The 19,765-nt window shown below is 41.0% G+C and overlaps 2 protein-coding genes across 7 annotated transcripts in view; both read left to right on the forward strand.

Annotated features, from left to right (window-relative positions):
- Positions 1-1,138, forward strand: part of ptprn2 (protein tyrosine phosphatase receptor type N2) — a 439,783-nt gene extending 438,645 nt beyond the window's left edge. For 2 of the 3 annotated variants that reach the window (XM_061965796.1, XM_072913464.1), the window contains exon 22: positions 115-1,138. In XM_061965796.1, the coding sequence (XP_061821780.1) occupies positions 115-186 (72 nt within the window). In that variant the 3' untranslated portion in view covers positions 187-1,138. The remainder of the gene's footprint in view (positions 1-114) is intronic. The other variant, XM_061965795.2, reaches the window with a different exon arrangement.
- The window catches only part of dync2i1 (dynein 2 intermediate chain 1), a 43,475-nt gene continuing 24,317 nt past the window's right edge, over positions 608-19,765 (forward strand). For 2 of the 4 annotated variants that reach the window (XM_061965791.2, XM_061965792.2), the window contains exons 1-5: positions 15,825-15,978; positions 16,158-17,316; positions 17,418-17,476; positions 17,552-17,719; positions 17,781-17,840. In XM_061965791.2, coding sequence (XP_061821775.1) covers positions 15,964-15,978; positions 16,158-17,316; positions 17,418-17,476; positions 17,552-17,719; positions 17,781-17,840 — 1,461 coding nt within the window. In that variant the 5' untranslated portion in view covers positions 15,825-15,963. Of the gene's footprint in view, positions 706-15,824; positions 15,979-16,133; positions 17,317-17,417; positions 17,477-17,551; positions 17,720-17,780; positions 17,841-19,765 lie in introns of those variants that run through there. The other 2 variants (XM_061965794.2, XM_061965793.2) reach the window with 2 other exon arrangements.

The following is a 19,765-nucleotide window of genomic DNA, read 5'->3' on the forward strand; positions in this document are numbered from 1 at the left end:
GGGTGCAAAGAGGGGCGTGTTTTTTTGGGGTTTTTTTCATCTATGAAAGAGGAGGCGGAGGCAGCTGTCAATCAAACCCCTCAAACATCCAACCCCCCTTTTCTCATCCTCCAGGAGCAGTTTGAGTTCGCACTGACCGCCGTGGCCGAGGAGGTGAACGCCATCCTCAAGGCGCTCCCTCAGTGAAGGCGGTCCACTTCACCACCATGCCGTCTTCTTACACCCCCTCCTCTTCTTCTTCTCTCTCTCTACATATATATATCAATAACAATAATATATCTTATGATATGTAAAGCTATATACGCTGTACTGTAATGAATGTGTAAACTACAGAGTGGTCCCTGAACGCACCACGTCACTAGTACTTTAACTAGTATTAGTTCACTTCACCTCATGTACACATTCTATGCCAGGGGTGTCAAACGGACACGAACAGGTTTAATGCAAGGAACTGCTGTTCTGAATGTGTCCACTGGATGTCGCAATAGCAATTTATGTGTAACCCGTTTCACACGTGACAGTGTTTACAGATGACGTGTCGGCTGACTTCAAGCGCCCTCTGGATTGGCTGCCGCTGCTCCAATCAGCGCAGGCGCAAGCAATCGGCAGCTCCTGTTGCAGCTGGCAACAAAATGGCGGCAGAATCGACTCGCAATACCTTCTTTAATTGAAAATAATCCACTTAAAGAAGAAAATAACGAAACGGTAAGATGCGAAGACTTAAGTCAACATATTTTTAGTTAGTTCCGCTATTGGTTGAATTAGTTATGCGCAGACTGAACTCAATGAAACAATGTGTGTTTCTACATGTGTTGTTTCTTCTATTTTATTTTATACTTAAATATGTGTACAGCTCCACTAATGGACATTGAAGTGTTACTCTCAAAGGCAAAATTAAAGTATTGCTAGAAACATAATTTTATATGGGACTTATATGTATAGTACATGTTCCAAAAAGAAAAAAAGCATAAAACACCACCAGAATTAGAGATATTACAAGTCAAAGTGATGAAGCTTAATGTTACGCTCATGACTTGGTGTAACTAAACATTACCCTATAAGATGAAGGCAATTGCATTTTATTGATATTTGAAATGTATTCAATGTTTATAAATGAATATTTAAATATACTAAATGTAAAAAAAAAAGGAATAAATATTCCAAATAAGATCCATCCATCCATCCATTTTCTACCGCTTATTCCCTTCGGGGTCGCGGGGGGCGCTGGAGCCTATCTCAGCTACAATCGGGCGGAAGGCGGGGTACACCCTGGACAAGTTGCCACCTCATCGCAGGGCTCCAAATAAGATCATTAAATGAAATCTAGTTTGGTTACGCCATCATGAGCGCAACACAAGGTTGTAAAAGTTTCAACTATAATTCTAAAGAAGATGTCATAAGTATGGATGTCCGATAATGGCTTATTGCCGATATTCCGATATTGTCCAACTCTTTAATTACTGATACCGATATCAACCGATATATGCAGTCGTGGAATTAATACATTATTTTGCCTAATTTGGACAACCAGGTATGGTGAAGATAAGGTACTTTTTAAAAATAATAATAAAATGAGGTAAATAAATTAAAAACATTTTCTTGAATAAAAAAGAAAGTAAAACAATATCAAAACAGTTACATAGAAACTAGTAATTAATGAAAATGAGTAAAATTAACTGTTAAAGGTTAGTACTATTAGTGGACCAGCAGCACGCACAATCATGTGTGCTTACGGACTGTATCCCTTGCAGACTTTATTGATATATATTGATATATAATGTAGGAACCAGAATATTAATAACAGAAAGAAACAACCATTTTGTGTTTATTTACTAATTGTAAGTGTATCTTGTGTTTTTTATGTTGATTTAATAAAAAAAAAACGATGCCGATAATTTCCGATATTACATTTTAACGCATTTATCGGCCGATAAATGATTTCAGTTTCAAAAGCAGACTGAAATCAAATACACACAGCTTAAAGATTGATCAATACCTATTTAAATTTAGTAATACATAAATATGATGATTTATCAAAATATAAAAGAAATATACCTGAACAGAACGCTCATGATGGTTACACCAAAAAGTAACGCTATGAATCGCGTTTTTCCAAGTTTTTGGGGCATTTTTATGCTATTTCCAAGCATCTCCTTTTTTATTATCGTTGATTTTAAATGGTCAAACTAATGCATGTTATATATGCACGCCCTAGTAAACAAAAAAAAGTCATATTTATTTTGATTGTTACATTTTGAAGTACATTTGTGCAGGTGGGTATGAATGTACCCATTACCAGAGCTGTACACATATATTATGTTCACATTGGTTAGGTTTGTGGTTATGTTACCTTGATTTTGGCTATTATATTGTCAATTTGATAGTAGTTTTGTTTATATCAGGGGTGTCAAACGTACAGGTTTTATCCGCCCCTCGGGATGAGTTTGCTAAGTATAAAATTGAGCCGAAATGTTTTAAATAAAACAAACAGCTGTTCTAAATGTGTCCACTAGATGTCGCAATAGCAATTATTTGTATGTCTGTAGATCAGTGGTTCTTAACCTGGGTTCGGTGAGTCGGACTCAGGGGTTCGGCGGAGGTCAAGACACACCCGACTCATCGTGTAAATAAAAACTTCTCCCTATCGGCGTATTACGGATAAAACAACAGCAAAAGTCAGACTGATTTGCAGGTGTGTAATTTGTTGTGAGTTTATGCACTGTGTTGGTTTTGTTGTTTGAACAAGGTGATGTTCATGCACGGTTCATTTTGTGCACCAGTAAAAAAAATATCGTAACACTTTAGTATGGGGGACATATTCACCATTAATTAGCGCCCCCCGCGACCCCAAAGGGAATAAGCGGTAGAAAATGGATGGATGGATAGTTGCTTATTAACATGCACATTAGTAACATATTGGCTCTTAACTAATCAGTATTAAGTACTTTTTAATGCCTTATTCGGCATGGCCTTATTATAACCCTAACCCTCTAACCCTTACCAAATAACTCTAAATTAAGTCTTTGTTACATAGAATATGTTCCCCATACTAAAGTGTTACCAAAAACATATAACTTTGTCTTGAATTTGAACCAAAAAAAACATTTTATTTTTCACGAAAGAAGGGTTCGGTGAATGTGCATATGAAACTGGTGGGGTTCGGTACCTCCAACAAGGTTAAGAACCACTGCTGTAGATGATGCTACATATGTAAAAAAAAGTAAAAAAAATAACTACATTATGTAAGTGCACCAGTCGAGGAAAATGAGCAAACTACATAAATAACATCCTGTAATTTGAGTTTGAGATTATTTTTTTTATCTTGATAGATCAGTGGTTCTTAACCTTGTTGGAGGTACCGAACCCCACCAGTTTCATATGCGCATTCACCGAACCCTTCTTTAGAGAAAACGTTTTTTTTTTCCTTAATTTAATCTTAATTTATAAATATGAATCATGAAATTATGTTATTATATTAAAGAAAGACTAATTAATATATTTTTTTACAAACAGAAAGTTACAGGAATGTACACATGATCCCATGTTTACATCTCATTGTGCAACATGTGAATGTTTTAATGGGAACTAAATGCGATATCTGAAAGGGGTACACATTATTTCCAAAGCAGGACCCCCGCCCAGACATACAATACTAGTACACAGCTCATGAAAAACAATCTTTTTTTGTTATTGTCATTGTAAGTGGGCCAAAACACTTATATTATAAAATATGGAAATGACTTCTGTCATTTGATTATAATAATACAACATTTAACTTATTTAGTCAGGTTTGGGATAGGTGTGGCCACAGTGTGCACGTCTGACGTCGCTCACATGTGCTCCACTGAATGCTCAAGGAGTTTTCGCATTTGCTCACGCATATGGAAAATTAGAGGGAACATTGTTTAGGTGTATCCATAATACGTTGATAGGGAGAAGTTTGTATTTACACGATGAGTCGGGTGTGTCTTGACCTCCGCGGCGGAGGCTGCACCGAACTCCAGAGGCCGACTCACCGAACCCCTAGGGTTCGATCGAACCCAGGTTAAGAACCAGTGTGATAGATGGAAAATTAACACCAATGAGTTGACTGATGAACATAATCACATAATTTATTCAGAAAGTATAAATAACGACAAATAAACATAGAATACTACTAACCACAACATGTAAAGTGTAAAAAAAAACATTATGATTTGTAAATTTTCAGAATGTGCTTGTTCTATTTCTAAACAAAGAAAACAATCTGAAGTTGTCTTTATTTTTAAGTCATCGTGCCGTGATTTTACCAGTCTGGCCCACTCGGGAGTAGATTTTTTCTCCATGTGGCCCCCGATCTAAAATGAGTTTGACACCCCTGGTTCATATTACAATTAATGTAAGATTTGAATGATGAAAAGTGAATGTGTTGTGGCAAAACAAGAAGTGCTTAAAGTTGTAATGGCTTTGTAAAAACACTGAGACAAAGTTAAATGCGTTCTTCATGGTGTTTTGGAAACTGCAGTTTTTTTTCCTCAGAATTTTCAACTAACATGAAGTGTTTTGCAAAGAGAAATATTTGTAATGTGTACATTTTCAGGATGTGCTCGTGCTATTTTGACCAAAGTAAGACAAAGAAAATCTGAAGTTGTCTTTAATTTTAAGTTATTATGCCATGATTTTACCAGTCCGGTCCGCGTGGGAATAGATTTTCCTCCATGCTAAAATGAGTTTGACACCCCTGTTCTATATCAAAAAAGTCATTTCACATGAATAAAGTTGTACTCAATAACCTGTAGTTAATATGAGAATGTTTAGCTTTAGTAACATGTGTCTAATAGCACTTTATGACAAAGAATTACAAGACTAAAGTCTTTATATTACAAGAATGTTATTTTGATTATGGTCAGATTACAAAGTATTGTATGACAATACTGCTATATTGCAATAGTGTGTTGCTGTGACTCAAGTGTCCATTTGTCACTGCTATTATCAGCTACTAGTTAGTAGGACTAGTTAGTCGTGAACAGTAGAGTACCTACACTAGTTGTTGTTGTTACATTGATCACTGCCCAGTAAATATGTTGTATAGTGTCATCTATGGCAAGAATACGGTCTATTTTGTGTCAACATTCACATTGATAATAAACGGAAATGAAAGCTGACTGACTTTAAACTGTCACTTTGTTTCAAGTACAAGGGCTGCCTTCCCAAAATGGCTGCCATGCCGACCCACACAATACTGTACAAGTTTATGTATTTCCGTATTTAAACATTTGTTTACAGGCGGTTTTGTTAAGTTTTTTAAGATACTGGCCGTTGTCAGCAGGTTTAATGATACTTAAAACAGTGGAAACCTAATCAAAATCAACACATGAAAAATGCAAGGAAATAGTGAAATTTGTACTCCCAGCGCCATCTTGGATGACGTCATCAAACCGAGACTAATTGGCACAACAAATCAAATTAATGAATGCATTTAGCGGGCAACATCTTGGACGAAAACAAAGTTAACTTCTTCTACATACCGGCGATGCAACCTTAAAGAAGAGAAGGATGTCAGGTTTTTTTTTCTTCCAAAAAGGACACCTTAAAGCAGTGTTTTTCAACCACCGTGCCGCGGTAGTGTGCCATGGGAAATTATCTAATTTCACCTATTTGGGTTAAAAATATTTTTTGCAAACCAGTAATTATAGTCTGCAAATGATGTGTTGTTGTTGAGTGTCGGTGCTGTCTAGAGCTCGGCAGAGTAACCGTGTAATACTGTTCCATATCAGTAGGTGGCAGCCGGTAGCTAATTGCTTTGTAGATGTCGGAAACAGCGGGAGGCAGCGTGCAGGTAAAAAGGTGTCTAATACTTTAACCAAAAATAAACTAAAGGTGAGTGTCTCTAAGAAAAGGCATTGAAGCTTAGGCAAGGCTATGCAGAACAAAACTAAAACTGAACTGGCTACAAAGTCAACAAAAACAGAATGCTGGACGACAGCAAAGACTTACTGTGGAGCAAAGACGACGTCCACAAAGTACATCCGAACATGACATGACAATCAACAATGTTCCCACAAAGAAGGATAAAAACAACTGAAATATTCTTGATTGCTAAAACGAAGTAGATGTGGGAAATATCGCTCAAAGGCAAACATCAAAAAAAGAGAAAGGCCACCAAAATAGGAGCGCAAGAGAAGAACTAAAACACTACACACAGGAAAACAGCAATAAACTCAAAATAAGTCACGGTGTGATGTGACAGGTGGTGACAGTACATCTACCTTGAGACAAGAGCTATATTGATGCATGCTTGGTTATGGTTTAAAGTCATATCCAACAATTGCGACAACGATTTTTTACTGTCAACTGAGTTTCGTTTTTTAATGATTTCTGCTGGTGGTGTGCCTCCGCATTTTTTCAACGCAAAAAATGTGCCTTGACTCAAAAAAGGTTGAAAAACACTGCCTTAAAGTGCATGCCGCGTTCTGTTCAATAAAGCTTGCTTCAAAATGTACTTTTCGGAGCTGCAATACCTGCTGCGACCACTTGGAGGCGTCATAAACCAATAAAACTGTCGACCAACTTTATTGAGCCACAAGGAAAATTGTTCCACACAGTAGCTCAGTTACAAAGGATAGAAAGGATAATACATTTAAAGTACCCATGATGGTGTGGCGAAATTATTCTCTGCATTTGACCCATCACCCTTGACCACCCCCGGGAGGTGAGGAGAGCAGTGAGCAGCAGTAGTGGCCGCGCCCGGGAATAATTTTTGGTGATTTAACCACCAATTCCAACCCTTGATGCTGAGTGCCAAGCAGTGGTCCCATTTTTATAGTCTTTGGTATGACTCGGCCGGGGTTTGAACTCACTACCTACCGATCTCAGGGCGGACACTCTAACCCAGTGGTTCTTAACCTTGTTGGAGGTACCGAACCCCACCAGTTTCATATGCGCATTCACCGAACCCTTCTTTAGTGAAAAATAAAATGTTGGGTTTTTTTTTCAAATTCAAGACAAAGTTATATGTTTTTGGTAACACTTTAGTATGGGGAACATATTCTAAGTAACAAAGACTTAATTTAGAGTTTTTTGGACACTAGGGGAACATGTTCTAAGTAACAAAGACTTAATTTAGAGTTATTTGGTTAGGGTTAGGGTTAGAGGGTTATGGCCAAGGTTAGAGGGTTAGGGTTATAATAAGGCCATGCCGAATAAGGCATTAATAAGTACTTAATAATGACTAGTTAAGAGCCAATATGTTACTAATTTGCATGTTAATAAGCAACTAATTAATTGTGAATATGTTCCCCATACTAAAGTGTTACCATGTTTTATTACTGGTGCACAAAATGAACCGTGCATGAACATCACCTGGGACGGCGTGGCGCAGTGGAAGAGTGGCCGTGCGCGACCCGAGGGTCCCTGGTTCAATCCCCACCTAGTACCAACCTCGTCATGTCTGTTGTGTCCTGAGCAAGACACTTCACCCTTGCTCCTGATGGGTGCTGGTAGCGCCTTGCATGGCAGCTCCCTCCATCAGTGTGTGAATGTGTGTGTGAATGGGTAAATGTGGAAGTAGTGTCAAAGCGCTTTGAGTACCTTGAAGGTAGAAAAGCGCTATACAAGTACAACCCATTTATCATTTATTTGTTCAAACAACATAACCAACACAGTGCATTAACTCACAACAAATTACACACCTGCAAATCAGTGTGACTTCTGCTGTTGTCTTATCCGTAATACGCCGATAGGGAGAAGTTTTTATTTACACGGTGAGTCGGGTGTGTCTTGACCTCCACCGAACCCCTGAGCCCGACTCACCGAACCCCTAGGGTTCCATCGAACCCAGGTTAAGAACCACTGCTCTAACCACTAGGCCACTGAGCAGGTTGCACACAAGGGCACAAAAAGAGGGTGGAAACAAAAGGTATAAAGTAGACTAAAAATGTACCATAATAGCAATATAACATATGTAATATTTACACATTATACAGTATATACAGTATATACCATATACTGATATAATATGAGAAAATGATATCATCCAAGATGGCGCTGGTAGTACAAATGTTTTACATTTTACAACTTGTAGTCGTGACAAAGCAGCAATCTTTTCACTAAATAAGGCTTTTAAATAATATTTTAAATTACAACTATGAATACATTTTTACGTTATGATAGACAATGAGCAATGTATTATTTCACCAGGTGTGTAACTATCAAAAACACTCCATCTTGTACGAAGACGTCTTGATATGGTCGTGAAAAGCGTTCCTATTATTGACATAATTATGCCATTTAGCACACTTATGATATACGACTAAGAAAAATGTTGGCATGTAAATACCACTTGAAACAGATATGCTCTACAGCAGTGGTTCTTAACCTTGTTGGAGGTACCGAACCCCACCAGTTCCATATGCGCATTCACCGAACCTGAATCGTAATCATAAAATTATGTTATTATATTAAAGAAATATCAATCAATCAATCAATCAATCTTTATTTATATAGCCCTAAATCACAAGTGTACTAATAAAAATATATTTTACAAACGGAAAGTTACAGGAATGGACACATGATTCCATTTTTTCATCTCATTGTGCAACATGTGAATGTTTTAGTGGGAACTAAATGTGATATCTGAAAGGTGTACAAATTATTTCCAAAGCAGGACCCCCACCCAGACATATAATACTAGTACACAGCTTATGAAAAACAATATGTTATAGTCAATGAAAGTGGGCCAAAACACTTATATTAGAAAATAATCTCATGGAAATGACTGCTGTCATTTGATTACAATAATAAAACATTGAACTTGTTATTTTAGTCAGGTTTGGGGCAGGTGTGCTGCTGGTGTGACCACAGTGCATGTGCACGTCTGACTTTGCTCACATGTGCTCCACTGAATGCTCAAGGAGTTTTTGCGTTTGCTCACACACATGGAACATTAGAGGGAACATTGTTAGGGGGTATCCATAATACGCCGGCAGGGAGAAGTTTTTATTTACACGATGAGTCGGACGTGTCTCGACCTCCGCGGCGGAGGCTCTGCCGAACCCCTGAGGCCGACTCACCGAACCCCTAGGGTTCGATCGAACCCAGGTTAAGAACCACTGCTCTACAGTCACGCTCATGCGCAATAGAGGATTCATGGGATATTTTTTTATTTTATGTTATGAAAGTTCTTAATTTACCGGTCGATCTACGTTCCTATCCTCACCTATGGTTATGACTGAAAGGACAATATTACGGGTACAAGCAGCCGAATAGGGTTTCCTCCGGCGGGTGACGGGGCCCTTCCTTAGAGATCGGGTGAAAATCTCTGTCATTCGGGAGAAGCTCAGAGTAAAGCCGTTGCTGCTCCACATCGAGAGGAGCCTGATGAGGTGGTTCGGGAATTTGTTTAGAGCACTTCCGACCGGTATGAGACCACGGGAAAGACCCAGGACAAGGTGGAGAGACTATGTCCCCCAGCTGCCCTGAGAACGCCTCGGGGTCCCCCGGGAAGAGCTGGGCCAAGTGACCCCGCGACCTGACTTCAGATAAGTGGAAGAAGATGGACGGTCATGAACGTTAAAAACGAGAAAATATTACAGTAATTGTGTGATGTCCACTCCTCTTACAGAATCCTTTATCAGGAAGTTGTTGGGACTGCCAAGATGCCTGTCTGACGTAGGCCTCTTCGGCAAGAACATGTGGCAAGTGCCACTGCGATCCATCAGCTTAGGATACAAGCAGGAGAAGCCTTGAAAGGCTGCAGTTGAGAGATTCCACTTACCAGCTGGTGAGAGCAGCTGGATCCCAGGGTAAAACTGGAAGGAAGTGGACAGCCCAGGAAGAGTTTGACAGGGTGATCAGCAGGCTATAAAGCACCGTGAAGTCGTCAGCCGAGTCCAGGAAGGTCAAGCCGGCCTTGGCAGAGACGAGACTCCCCGCTTCTGGTCTAAGGCCCCCAAGTTAGAGCGTAGAGCCATTGAGGTGTCAGAAGTAACAAGTACGGAGCACGAACACCGCAATATCAAAACAGTGTCCCAAAGCCGGCAAGGAAGCTGGATGTCATGGGAAGATATCACAAGAAGGATAAGAAACTTTATTCATCCCACAATGGGGAAATTATGCAGTTGCAGAAGCAAGAGGAAAACAAGAGAAAAAATATCAAAGAAGACAAAGGATAATAAAATACCTTAAAAGAGCACATTGCAGATGCAACCAGCTGCCACTTCAGCAGCACCATTTCTATGCAGCTACAAAGTAAAACGCAAGGAAAAAAACAAAAAATTAGCACCAAGTAATACATATTGCGCAAATACGATTGCAATATGTGTAAACAAAACAGAAGTACCATTTCAAAACCCACTTATTATACACCGCGGTGGCTCTACACTGCTCCACGTCATCATCTGCCTGGCTGTGGGGGCAGCAAGGCCAGAGACAGAAACAGACCCAACAAAGTAACCAAGGGCGATTACTCTGTTATAGGCTGCCCACTAGGCCCCGGGCAATGTCCAGACTGTGCGGATGAGTCGTGAATCCGTCCAGGGGGACCAAAGTGTTCAATACCTGCTCATTCAGCTCCGTGAAGCTCGTACGTCCCGACGCTCAACGCTAGCTTCGTCCGCATCTCCTCCGGTCTCTCCACGCGAAGAAAAAGGGCCCTGAACCAAAAAGCAAAAAAAACTTGGAAAAAAAGAGGGAAACATCAAGAACACAAAAGGAGGATACACAAGAGCGCAGAGCTCCTGCAACCAGAAGCCACTACAGGAGCGCCATCTTAGAAAGAATAAGAACTAAAACATCTGTGGAAGACCCCACAAGCCAGGCTGAGTTTTCTGATTAGATCCACATATGACAGTGATTTTCAACCTTTTTTGAGCCAAGGCACATTTTTTGTGTTGACAAAATCCGGAGGCACACCACCAGCAGAAATCAGCTACTGTGTGGAACAATTTTCCTTGTGGCTCAATAAAGTTGGTCGACAGTTTTATTGGTTTATGACGCCTCCAAGTGGTCGCAGCAGGTATTGCAGCTCCGAAAAGTACATTTTGAAGCAAGCTTTATTGAACAGAACGCGGCATGCACTTTAATGCAGTGTTTTCAACCTTTTTTGAGTCAAGGCACATTTTTTGCGTTGAAAAAATGCAGAGGCACACCACCAGCAGAAATCATTAAAAAACGAAACTCAGTTGACAGTAAAAAAAATCGTTGTCGCAATTGTTGGATATGACTTTAAACCATAACCAACCATGCATCAATATAGCTCTTGTCTCAAAGTAGGTGTACTCTCACCACCTGTCACATCACGCCGTGACTTATTTGGAGTTGTTTGCTGTTTTCCTGTGTGTAGTGTTTTAGTTCTTGTCTTGCGCTCCAATTTTGGTGGCTTTTTCTCTTTTTTTGGTATTTTCCTGGAGCAGTTTCAGGTCTTCCTTTGAGCGATATTTCCCGCATCTACTATGTTTTTTCGTGAGGACTTTGTCGATTGTCATGTCATGTTCGGATGTTACATTGTGGACGCCATCTTTGCTCCACAGTAAGTCTTTGCTGTCGTCCAGCATTCTGTTTTTGTTTACTTTGTAGCCAGTTCAGTTTTAGTTTCGTTCTGCATAGCCTTCCCTAAGCTTCAATGCCTTTTCTTAGGGGCACTCACCTTTTATTTATTTTTGGTTTAAGCATTAGACACCCTTTTACCTCCACGCTGCCTCCCGCTGTTTCCGAAATCTACAAAGCAATTAAGTACCTGCTGCCACCTACTGATAAGGAAGAGTATTACACGGTTACTCTGCCGAGCTCTCGACAGCACCAACACTCAACAACAACATATCATTTACAGACTATAATTACTGGTTTGCAAAAAATATTTTTTACCCCAAATCGGTGAAATTAGATAATCTCCCACGGCACACTAGACTGTATCTCACGGCACACTAGTGTGCCGCGGCACAGTGGTTGAAAAACACTGACATATGACTCCTCACCTTGTCCCTGAAACCTTCACCAATGGTTTGGCACTGAAAAGTCCTGTCCCTTCTGTAATGCCATCAATGCGAGTCCCAAGGCCATTACCAGGTGCTTACCCAGCAGGCACAAGACATTGATACAACGTTGATAACACATACATGTCCTTTAAAACTGACTTCTAAACAACGTTGCTAAATAGTTGTATTTGTAAATTGAGACAATGTTGATATCTAACGTTGGATTCACATTGTTGGTTGGGAAATGACCAAATTTCAACGGTCAAATCAACGTCACAACCTACCATGAATTGATTAACGTGGACCCCGACTTAAACAAGTTGAAAAACGTATTGGGGTGTTACCATTTAGTGGTCAATTGTACGGAATATGTACTGTACTGTGCAATCTACTAATAAAAGTCTCAATCAATCAATCGAACATTTAATCAACGTTAAAAAGTATGTTGTTTTAACGTTGTATTTGTGTTGTCGAACATTGGTTGGGAAATGACCAAAAATTCAATGGTCAAATCAACGTCAGACTAGGGATGTCCCGATCCGATATTTGGATCGGATCGGCCGCCGATATTTGCAAAAAAATGCGTATCGGCAAGGCATGGGAAAATGCCGATCCAGATCCAGTTTAAAAAAAACTCCGGTCCGTGTTTTCCAACACACCGATTTGAATAATACATTCCACTTTTCTGCTGCTCCCTAATTTCCGTTTCGCATTTTCCAGCACACCTTCAACACATCCACAGGTCTGTAGATTCTCACGCATTTGCTTTTAGCTGCTGGCATTACACGACAGGCTCTTCTCACTCCTTCCTGTGTCTCCCTCTCACAGACAGCAAGCGCACCTTCTTACACACGTCACATACTGTCACGTCATACGTCACATACTGTCACGTCATACGTCACATACGTATACGTCCTCTCCCAGCAGAGGTAGCAGCATGGCTAACGTTAGCTGTGATGCTAGCGCAGCCGCTAAGGTGCGCGCCTGCTCAAGCGTCCTCTGCGCACGGCAATTATATGCCACGCACAAAATCAAATAAAAAAATAAGCGCATAACAATTTTCGACACACGGACACGACAGAGAAAACAGTTTTCGTCATCATTGTTCAAATATTGTAACGTCTGTCGAGACGCTTATCTCCATTCGGTGCCACACGCCCACACCATCAAAATGCCGAGGCAAACATTTCCACATCAACACCGTATGAAATTTTTTTTGATTTTTTTAGTTGTGATTTCCTTCTCTGCATGAAAGTTTAAAAGTAGCATATATTAATGTAGTATGAAGAAGAATGTTTTAATGTAGACACATAGAATCATCATACTGCTGTTATTATATGCATCAAGTGTTCATTCAAGGCTAAGGCAAAATATCGAGATATATATCGTGTATCGCAATATGGCCTTAAAATATCGCAATATTAAAAAAAGGCCATATCGCCCAGCCCTAGTTCAATGATGCCATTTCTGTTTGTCATGTATAATTTTGTCTATTTTGTGTTTATCCTTGAATAAACAGGTCAGTTTCTTGTTACCAACCATTGTGTATTATTCAAACTCCCCTAATTCAGCTGGCTAGTTGTTATCAAGAGTACTAAAACCCTTTTCAACATGATTCTGACAACTAAGTAGGCTAAATAACTTTAAACTTTAATACATGCTCGGATAGGCCAGTATCGGTATCGGTCAGTATCGGTATCGGATCGGAAGTGCAAAAACAATATCGGTATCGGATCGGAAGTGCAAAAACCTGGATCGGGACATCCCTACGTCAGACCCCAACATTGAATAAACGTTGTCAAAAAGCATGTTGTTCCAACGTTAGGGTTCAGTTGCTCATCGTCAGGACCTAATTCAACAAATCCTCAACGTTGTTTTAAAGTCTTGTGCCTGCTGGGTAGGAAATTGGCAGGATCATGCAGACAGGAGGCCAACAGCAGACCTCCTGTTCCAGCAAAACCAAGCGCCGGAGAAAACACCAGCACAACCCACCAAAGAGAGACTCACCCGGCAGTGAGTGGTCTCTGGCAATTCCCCAGGGAGATTAAAAAACATCAATACGGCCAGACCTGCTTATGTGGTCAGTCACGCAAAACCATCCTGCTGGTGGAACTCACCGCACCATGGGAGCAGGGTATGGAGACCGCAAAGTTGAATGAAGATATAGGGGTTTCGCCAAGGTGCAACATACCGAAAAGCCTTTTACGAACTGGCTGGGGAGGAAGAGAAGATGAGCGTCTTGCTGTGGCAAAGGAGGAAGCAGAGGAGTTGGGAGTTGAAGAACACATAGGGCAGTGATTCTCAAACTGTGGTGCGTGTACCACTAGTGTGGGGGTCAGCAGCCCGCGGCTCTTTAGCGCCGCCATAGTGGCTCCCTGGACCTCTTTCAGAGATGTGTGAAAATGGAAAAAATGAAGAAAAAAATATACTGTATATTTTTTGAAATATATTTTCTGTAGGAGAACAAACATGACACAAACCTTACTAATTCTTAGAAATCCCACTGTTTGTTATACATGCTTCACTGATGTGTGATCCCCCCATACTTGCCAACCCTCCCGGATTTTCCGGGAGACTCCCGAAATTCAGCGCCTCTCCCGAAAACCTCCCGGGACAAATTTTCTCCCGAAAATCTCCCGAAATTCAGGCGGACCTGGAGGCCACGCCCCCTCCAGCTCCATGCGGACCTGGAGGGTCCGCATTGAGCAATGTTGTTGTAATATATTGAGTTGGAGGCAATAAACAGGAGAGGTGATGAAGTATGTCTCTTTACTGTAGACTTCAGAACAGACTCAACACACTTGACGTCAGGTGCGCAACACCACGTAAATCGTTGGCCAACCATAAAGTAACCCCAGTACGCTATAGCCAACATTCACCAGGAGATGGCAACAGACAAACATAGATCACTCTATTACATTTATTATACAGACAGTATTTGTACACCTTTAACACAGATTTTTATACTGTCTTCAGAGATTCTGTTTTGTTGGTGGTACTCGAAACCTTTCTGGATATCTGCGGATCACTGGTGGGGATTTTGTTGTGGGTGATCTGGGTTCTGATGATGGCAACTCAGCAGCCCTTGAATGTGGTTCAATGATGAGACTAGTTTGTGTCTGACTCACTGATGGTCCTGATGATGGAACTGAAACAGCACTGTCCAGTTGTACTGATGGCACATTTTCTGCAACTGGTGGAGACTAGATAACTGGCAGTCCCTCCATGTTTTCTCTCCATGGTAACATGTGATCCACATGCACTGTGTGCTGTCTCTGTCCCTCTTGATAGATAGATAGATTGATATATATATATCAAAGAAAATACTTGACTTTCAGTGAATTCTAGCTATATACATATATATATATATATATATATATATGTGTGTGTGTGTGTGTGTGTATATATATATGTATGTGTATGTATATATATATATATATATATATATATACTGTATATATGTATATATATATATATATATATATATGAAATACTTGACTTGGTGAATTCTAGCTGTAAATATACTCCTACCCTCTTAGCCACGCCCCCAACCACGCCCCACTTCGTTCCGACCACGCCCCCCCATCCCCACCTCCCGAAATCGGAGGTCTCAAGGTTGGCAAGTATGGACCCCCCCCCCCGTGACTCCAAAAGGGACAAGCGGTAAAAAAAAATGGATGGATGGGATGGAGATGCAACTTTTCATTTTCTGGGTCTGAGTAGTATCAAAATGCAAAAGCATTATTTTTGTGTCACAAAAATACAAAGAGAACGTAAAAACAATAATTTCAATGTGTTTTACAACCAACTCTGTTCAGCGGATTAAAGCGTGCCTGCTCTGCTATCGATTGATACGCCTGTTGTCAAGGGAAGGTGACGCGTTGTCCTTGGTTTCAGACAAGCGCGCATGCGCACTGCTCAAAACTCACTGGCCAGTCATGGCGTCCTCGCAAACATTCAAGCGACGCTAATGTTTATAAACCGTAGATAATTGTCCGCCCCGAGGAGGAATATGCATAACGATAAGGTAGGACTTTGTCGCTCGATTATTTTCGTTTTTGTGCTATATTTTGTATTAAAAAAAAAGTCAAATGTTTGACGAGTTCTTAGTGTCGCTATTGAAAGAAAATGACGTCTGTTTTTTTGTTATTAAGCTTACAATATGTGCATAATGTCCTCCAGTGTGTCTTTTAATGGCCTGTTTAGAAACTAAGCATGGAGGACACATGGCCTGAAGCAGCGCTCACAAGACATATGTCCAGGAGGTTGGACGAACACGGCAAGAAGCGCCGAGAAGGAGACTCCGCCGAGAGACGTCGCCGAGACATGGACCGGGAGTCCGTGGACGGACGTGACGGAAAGAAGGGGGAAAGAAGAAGGGAACGAGACAGACGTGGACATGAATCCAGGGAGGACAGAGACCAGATGAAGGATAAAGAGGAGGACAGACATAGGAGGGAAGAGAAGGAAAGACGCCGGGAAGAACGGGACAGGGAACGCAGGACTGAGAGGGATAAAAGGTCCCAGGAGGACAGGGAAGGAGACCGGGACAGAGAACGCAGGTCTGAGAGAGACAGAAGGACACACCAGGACAGGGAAGGAGATAGAGATCCGGAACTGAGAAGAGAAGACCGGGACAGGGACCGCAGAACTGAAAGGGACAGAAGGACACACAAGGACCGGGAAGGAGACAGACATTCGGAACGGAGGAGAGAGGACCGGGACAGGGAACGCAGGACTGAGAGGGACAGAAGGACACACAAGGACCGGGAAGGAGACAGAGATTCGGAACTGAGGAGAGAAGACCGGGACAGGGACCGCAGAACTGAGAGGGACAGAAGGACACACCAGGACAGGGAAGGAGAGAGAAATTCGGAACGGATAAGAGATGATAGGGATGAGGAACGCAGAACTGAAAGGGACAGAAGGGCACACCAGGACAGGGAAGGAGACCAAGATCCGGAACCGAGGAGAGAAGAGCGGGGCAGGGAACACAGGACTGAGAGGGACAGAAGGACACACCAGGACAGGGAAGGAGACAGAGATTCGGAACTGAGGAGAGAAGATAGGGATGGGGAACGCAGAACTGAAAGGGACAGAAGGACACATGAGGAAAGGAAAGGAGACAGAGACTCGGAACGGAGGAGAGAGGACCGGGACAAGGAACGCAGAACTGAGAGAGACCGAAGGACGCACAAGGACAGGGAAAGAGACCGAGATTCGGAACGGAGGAGAGAGGACCGGGACAGGGAACGCAAGACTGAGCGGGACAGAAGGACACAGGAGGACAGGGAAGGAGACAGAGACTCTGAACTGAGGAGAGAAGACCGGGACAGGGAACGCAGAACTGAGAGGGAGGAAAGAGGTAAACAAAACACATTGGACAAGCGTCATCACAACCTCCAGGAGGACATCATTTCCCTCACAAGTATGTGTCTCTTTTAAAAATTCTCTTTCCCACCAAAGAGCAACACAGGAAGAATAAAGAAGAGCGAGAGACGAGACACAAGGACAGAAGACATCACGTATGCATCCTAAGCAAGATAAACGGATGTTTTGGCAGTATTTTTTTGTCTTACTTTTACTTTGCCGTCCATCAGGACGAAAAGCCAAGACTGGTCACGGAGGAAGGCGCCGACGAGGAACGTGCAGAAAGCAACCGACGTAAAGAGAGGACACGCGGAGAAGACCCACAGAGACATCACAGAGACGGACAAAAAGAACAAGAAAGTCACAGCCAAGAGAGCAGAAGTGGCAAAAAAGCTGAGGTTAATAGGACACGATGAACTGATCCGTAGATATTATTTTTACTGTGTCTAATTGATTTAGGAGGACACGAAGCATGCAGGGGACGTGGCAGCTAAAGAAGCAGGAGACGCAGAACAACCAGTAAGACCACTTTTGTTTTATTGTGTAATGTATGTATTCATGTAGCTTGAAAAACTCACACACTCGTGATACTGATCATTTCTTGGAGAGCTAGCACGATGCTCACTAATTAGCGATTAGCGGTGCTAATCACTAGTCTAAATGCTAACATGAAAACAAGACACATTAATGTCTTTCCCCATTTCGAACGTCATACAAGGGATGTAACCATTACTTGTATTAACAATAAATCACGCTAAAACTCCTGACAAATAGTATTATCGTTTCATATCAAAATTGTTGTAAAACCGTGATTGATGACCGCAATTTGATAAACTCGCGGACTGGTGATACTGCTCATTTCCTGGAGAGGAAAGTTTGCTACATAGCAGTTGGCTAAAAGCTAGCACGATGATCGCAAGCTAGCGGAACTAATCGCTAGTTAAATGCTAACATGAATACGAGACACGTTACTGTCTTTCCCTATTTCAACATGTGACTCTGCAGCCATTAGATTCTTACTACTTCTTCATCTATACTTTTGTACATATGAATCTCTCACATTTGGCAGATTTTTGTTAACATCGCACGTGAGAATCTAGACATTTTTATGGCTGTCTCAATTGCTGAAATTTATTTCCTATTTGTGTGGATTCCGGAATGTAAGTCTATGGAACAGTGGGGATTCACTGTACTGCCATTTTGTTTACAGTATATTGTATGTGTTGGGTGTGTCGTTTAAAATCGATTCACATCCAAATTGCATTTTGTATTCATTACGGATCTTCATCGATTCAAAGTTTTCAAGAATTGATTTTTAAACAGACATTTTTAGGTCATCTCTATGCTTATAGCTTGTGTAACCCGTAACCCTAAAAGGTTTTGCAGTATTATAATTTATATACTAAATAATATATTGCCGGAATCGTGTTGAATCCCAAGTATTGGAATTGAATTGAATCTTTAGATCCTAATACCTAGTACGGAGCTATTCAACTACCGGTACATAATGAAGAGGGCCGCAGTTTCAAGAGCCCAAGATCTCAGAGGCCGGACATTAAAATGTGGATGTTTTTTAGAAAGTGCTTCCGCAGGTTATATTCCTTTGAGACTGTGTTTACTTATTTACAAAGTAAACACATCGGTTTTACGCCACACTTTCAATAAATTAATTATTCTGCCCTCGCTACTCGTTTCCAGCGTGTGCAGCTAGACAGGTAGTTAACAGCATGAAAAAACAGAAGCAACATTTTTTTTGGATGATTGATGCTAACTTTTACAAACGATTTTCCTTCCTCAGTTTTGTTTCTTAATACGTTTTCCTTTACTTAGGTGTGTAAGACTGAAAATGTAAGCATTACAAAAGTATAACGTCCATTGTGTATTTATAATGTCCATTGTGTATGTTACATAATAAAATAATAAATAAATAATAATAATAAATAATACATAAATAAATAATAAAATAAAAGGTTTAAATTTAATACACACAACAAACATTGCACACATGTGGCTCAATACATTGCATTTGACCCATCCTCTTGTTCACCCCTGGGAGGTGAGGCCGCGCCCGGTAATCGTTTTTGGTGATTTAACCCCCAATTCCAACCCTTGATGCTGTGTGCCAAGCAGGGAGGTAATGGGTCCCATTTTCATAGTCTTTGGTATGACTCGGCCGGGGTTTGAACTCTCAACCTACCGATCTCAGGGCGGACACTCCAGCCAGTTGAATAGGATTGCCCCAATTTGTGTACTGTATTCAAGGATTCAAATAACTTTATTGTCATACCAGCAACCTTTTTTTTAAAAGATGTCATGACATTTACTACTGCAAAGAGAATCTATGTAAAAATATAACTAACAATACAGTACAGTGCTATTCTGTTTTTTTTCAAAAGTATAACTCAGCTATTGTAACAACCTTTTTCTTCCTTTTTTTTCTCGGG

The sequence above is a fragment of the Nerophis lumbriciformis genome, linkage group LG07 (genome assembly GCF_033978685.3).
Source record: "Nerophis lumbriciformis linkage group LG07, RoL_Nlum_v2.1, whole genome shotgun sequence".
Lineage (NCBI taxonomy): Eukaryota > Metazoa > Chordata > Actinopteri > Syngnathiformes > Syngnathidae > Nerophis > Nerophis lumbriciformis.